The 5,183-nt window shown below is 34.8% G+C and overlaps 1 protein-coding gene across 1 annotated transcript in view; it reads right to left on the bottom strand.

Moving 5' to 3' along the window:
* The window catches only part of LOC110460260 (mucin-5AC-like), a 44,670-nt gene extending 41,472 nt beyond the window's left edge, over positions 1 to 3,198 (bottom strand). The window contains exon 1 of the mRNA XM_021513078.1: positions 3,118 to 3,198. Within this exon, the coding sequence (XP_021368753.1) occupies positions 3,118 to 3,148 (31 nt within the window). The 5' untranslated portion in view covers positions 3,149 to 3,198. The remainder of the gene's footprint in view (positions 1 to 3,117) is intronic.
* Positions 3,199 to 5,183: the final 1,985 nt, after the last annotated feature.

The following is a 5,183-nucleotide window of genomic DNA, read 5'->3' as shown; positions in this document are numbered from 1 at the left end:
GCTATCGATACCTCCTTGTCTCCTGTCATTCACTGTATACGCTAGCTATCGATACCTCCTTGTCTCCTGTCATTCACTGTATACGCTAGCTATCGATACCTCCTTGTCTCCTGTCATTCACTGTATACGCTAGCTATCGATAAATAAAGTAAAACTTTTCTAGTGTCTCTCCTCTTGATTTCTCCATCTGCACGAACCGTCGCATTTAACATCTCTTCTGATCACTGTTTAAAGTTATTCAAGCCGAATAATATTCTCAAGCAGCATGGCAATTCCACATAGGAGTTTGAAAACCTTGTTTATACTTGATCTGTGACTTATGTTTCAGTGTGTGATCTCCCAGTTAACACGTCCTTCCAGTCCGACGAGGCGGTAGTCGTCTACGAAATGGTGACGAGTGTGTCAATGACATGGTAGAGCTTACATGTTCAAACATTTCTATCACATCTTCCTTTTTCTTTTTCTGTGAGTTTTCCATCCTCGAATTAAACATACCTAAGTCACCTTCATCTTGTTTAAATCATTTGTCACCTTCCCAGAAATGAAGTCATGGAAATGTCGAAATTGTTGAAGGGAAATACTCAACGGTATTTGTTTTTTTCCAGTTTTTTTTTAAAATTCGGAGCGATGACTTTAATAACAGGTCATTTATGTTTCAATACCTTGATGTAAGAATAAGGCTGCTCCCATAGCAGAAGAGGTAGATAAATCATTTTCTACCAATTTTCCGAACAAATTTGTTTCAGTCCACTACAACATTTATGTTGAAACGGAGAAATCAAAAATGTTATGAAAAAATCGTTATGTCAGACATGAGATGATCCTTTGTCAGTTTGCCGTTATCGACAGTGAATTATCTGTGTAAATATGTACAAGGAAGTCTTGGGTATCGATAAGGTTTTCTATATTAACGGTAATATGTAGGTGACTGGATTTTACCCATGATTAGCAATACCACGTTTTCGTAAATTATTTCAAACATCGTAAAGTAAGTATGGAGTTGTATACTACATAATGCCAAAAGTATGGAGTCGTTTACTACATAATGCCATAAGTATGGAGTTGTATACTACATAATGCCATACTTATGGCATTATGTAGTAAACGACTCCAAACTTTTGGCATTATGTAGTATACAACTCCATACTTATGGGATTACGTAGTATACAACTCCATACGTAATGCCATACGTATGGAGTTGCATACTACATAATGCCATAAATATGGAGTTGTATACTACATAATGCCATAAGGATGGAGTCGTATACTACGTAATGCCATACGTATGGAGTTGTATACTACATAATGCCATAAATATGGAGTTGTATACTACGTCATGCCATAAGTATGGAGTTGTATAATACATAATGCCATAAGTATGGAGTAGTATACTACATAATGCCATAAGTATGTAGTTGTATACTACATAATGCCATAAGGATGGAGTTGTATACTACATAATGCCAAAAGTATGGAGTCGTTTACTACATACTGCCATAAGTATGGAGTTGTATGCTACATAATGCCATAAGTATGGATTTGTATACTACGTAATGCCATACGTATGGAGTTGCATACTACATAATGCCATAAATATGGAGGTGTATACGACATAATGCCATAAGTATGGAGTTGGATACTACATAATGCCATAAGTATGTAGTTGTATACTACATAATGCCATAAGGATGGAGTTGTATACTACATAATGCCATACTTATGGCATTATGTAGTAAACGACTCCATAATGCCATAAGTATGGAGTCGTATACTACATAATGCCATAAGGATGGAGTCGTATACTACATAATGCCATAAGGATGGAGTTGTATACTACATAATGCCAAAAGTATGGAGTCGTTTACTACATACTGCCATAAGTATGGAGTTGTATGCTACATAATGCCATAAGTATGTAGTTGTATACTACATAATGCCATAAGTATGGAGTTGTATGCTACATAATGCCATAAGTATGGAGTTGTATACTACGTAATGCCATACGTATGGAGTTGTATACTACGTAATGCCATAAGCATTGATTTTTTATTTTGTATATATTATATTACCAAATATCGAGTTTATATTTATATAATTATTTCATGAGTTATATGTATTATTGATAGAATTAAGTGTTATTTCATACACTATATATAGACGTATAGTACTCCCTATAGAGTTATTGTATTGATATACATATAATTATCATATATTGAATGGACTATTGATTCTGTCCACAGTACTAGTTACTGAATCATAACACGAAGTAACGAGTAACGAGAACTCGCAAGTAACAAATCTTTTGCGAAAACACATTTTGGTAATTGTGATTCAAAAGATTTGCGAAATTAAAGTTAATGTACATTATGATATCTAATATCTAAATTAAAGTTACTGTACATTATGATATCTCATATCTAAATTAAAGTTATTGTACATTATGATATCTAATATTTAAATTAAGGTTACTGTACATTATGATATCTAATATTTAATTTAAAGTTACTGTACATTATGATATCTAATATTTAAATTAAGGTTACTGTACATTATGATATCTAATATTTAAATTTACTGCACTATATTTTCATGAGCTATGTAATGAACGTTGTACTTATTCGAAAACTAACATAATATAAAAAAAAATCGTGTACAACCTTATATAATTCCCGATAAACCCCTTATATGATACATAAATAATGTATGATATATATAAGTACAATTTATATTAAACCTTAAATAGTGACTTATATTTTATCTTTACAAACCTGATATAATATATTTTACCTTAATACGTTATATCATGTTATATCAAGACTTATATAAATATCAACTTGTATACGATATTTTATATATTATATATATAACCTCAACAATCAAACGTCATATGATATGTTATATAATAACCTACATGATAACTTAAAACTAAATAACATCATATATGTAATATATGATTTATTATTGTCAATAATATCTCGCATGTTATATGTTTAACGGGAATAATATTTTACAAGTTGAGATCTCTAGAGAATAAAATTAAATCTGAAAGGCTTAAATTAGTTAAGTAAAAGATATAATTTTTAAGCAAAATCAATATACAGTCAATATAATTTGTACCTGATGCGAGTACAGCTATTCTCCTTAGCATGGTCGGGTTGTACAGACTGTTACACTACGACGTAATAGCCCCTGGACGGCTTACCTAATGTTGTCGTCTTCGTTAGGTGAGTTGTTATTAAATACGTTATACCTGACCCTCTGCCCCCCCCCTCCCCACCCACCACCAGCACGGATATTAAAGCTGAGACATAAGCTAGAAGAAAGCCAATAGTACAGCTATGTAATACCGATGACATAAATCGGATGACATGCAGTGCCATATATTGATTTTGAAATAATAACCAAAGTGGTTTATAATGTTCGAGCTTTGTTAGAGGTGAACATTTTATCAGTATACTTATACATCAGCATTTAACTTCAACCATACGTCACCGCACCAGGAAGTAAAATATCAATGCAATCTCGACGATATGTAATCAATAATTCGATATATGTCCATGGTATTGCGTAAACGGTGCAAATACATGGCATGCAGCTCCAAATAATTGATTAGTTTGTCTGATAACGTAAGCAAACATGCTTAATACGTAAATATGGTCAACATATAGAATGTCAATTATAGACCGCTTACCTTAACAACGCAGTAGGTGGTAAAATATCAACCGAAAAAGTATTATGTTCCTCAGATTAGCCTGGACTCTGTAATAAAGGGATACCTTAACAACCTCTATGCCTAAACCCTACACTCTGTAATAAAGGTATCAAACGTCACAATTATAACCTCCTCACCTTAACCCCGTACTCTGTAATAAAGGTATCACACGTCACACTTATAACCTCCTCACCTTAACCCTGTATTCTGTAATAAAGGTATCCCACGTCACAGTTATAACCTCCCCACCTTAACCCCGGACTCTGTAATAAAGGTATCACGCGTCACAGTTATAACCACCTCACCTTAACCCCGTACTCTGTAATAAGGGTATCACACGTCACAGTTATACCCTCCTCACCTTAACCCCGTACTCTGTAACAAAGGTATCACACGTCACAGTTATAACCTCCTCACCTTAGCCCTGTATTCTGTAATAAAGGTATCACACGTCACAGTTATAACCTCCTCACCTTAATCCCGTACTCTGTAATAAAGGTATCACACGTCACAGTTATAACCTCCTCACCTTAATCCCGTACTCTGTAATAAAGGTATCACACGTCACAGTTATAACCTCCTCACCTTAATCCCGTACTCTGTAACAAAGGTATCACACGTCACAGTTATAACCTTCTCACCTTAACCCCGTACTCTGTAATAAAGGTATCACACGTCACAGTTATAACCTCCTGACCTTAACCCCGTACTCTGTAATAAAGGTATTACATGTCACAGTTATAACCTCCTCACCTTAACCCCGTACTCTGTAACAAAGGTATCATACGTCACAGTTATAACCTTCTCACCTTAACCTTGTATTCTGTAATAAAGGTATAACACGTCACAATTATAACCTCCTCATCATAACCCCGTACTCTGTAATAAAGGTATCACACGTCACAATTATAACCTCCTCACCTTAACCCCGTACTCTGTAATAAAGGTATCACACGTCGCAATTATAACCTCCTCACCTTAACCTCGTACTCTGTAATAAAGGTATCACAGGTCACAATTATAACCTTCTCACCTTAACCTTGTATTCTGTTTAAAAGGTATCACACGTCCTAGTAATAACCTCCTCACCTTAACCCCGTACTCTGTAATAAAGGTATCATACGTCACAATTATAACCTCCTCACCTTAACCTCGTACTCTGTATTCTGTTTAAAAGGTATCACACGTCCTAGTAATAACCTCCTCCCCTTAACCCCGTACTCTGTAATAAAGGTATCAAGCGTCACAATTATAACCTCCTCACCTTAACCCCGTACCCTGTAATAAAGGTATCATACGTCACAATTATAGCCTCCTCCCCTTAACCTCGTACTCTGTAATAAAGGTATCACACGTCACAATTATACCCTCCTCACCTTAACCTCGTACTCTGTAATAAAGGTATCACACGTCCTAGTAATAACCTGCTCACCTTAACCCAGTACTCTGTAATAAAGGTATCATACGTCAC

This window comes from Mizuhopecten yessoensis, unplaced genomic scaffold, assembly GCF_002113885.1.
Source record: "Mizuhopecten yessoensis strain PY_sf001 unplaced genomic scaffold, ASM211388v2 scaffold10343, whole genome shotgun sequence".
NCBI lineage: Eukaryota > Metazoa > Mollusca > Bivalvia > Pectinida > Pectinidae > Mizuhopecten > Mizuhopecten yessoensis.
This window is presented reverse-complemented; position numbering and strand designations above follow the sequence as displayed.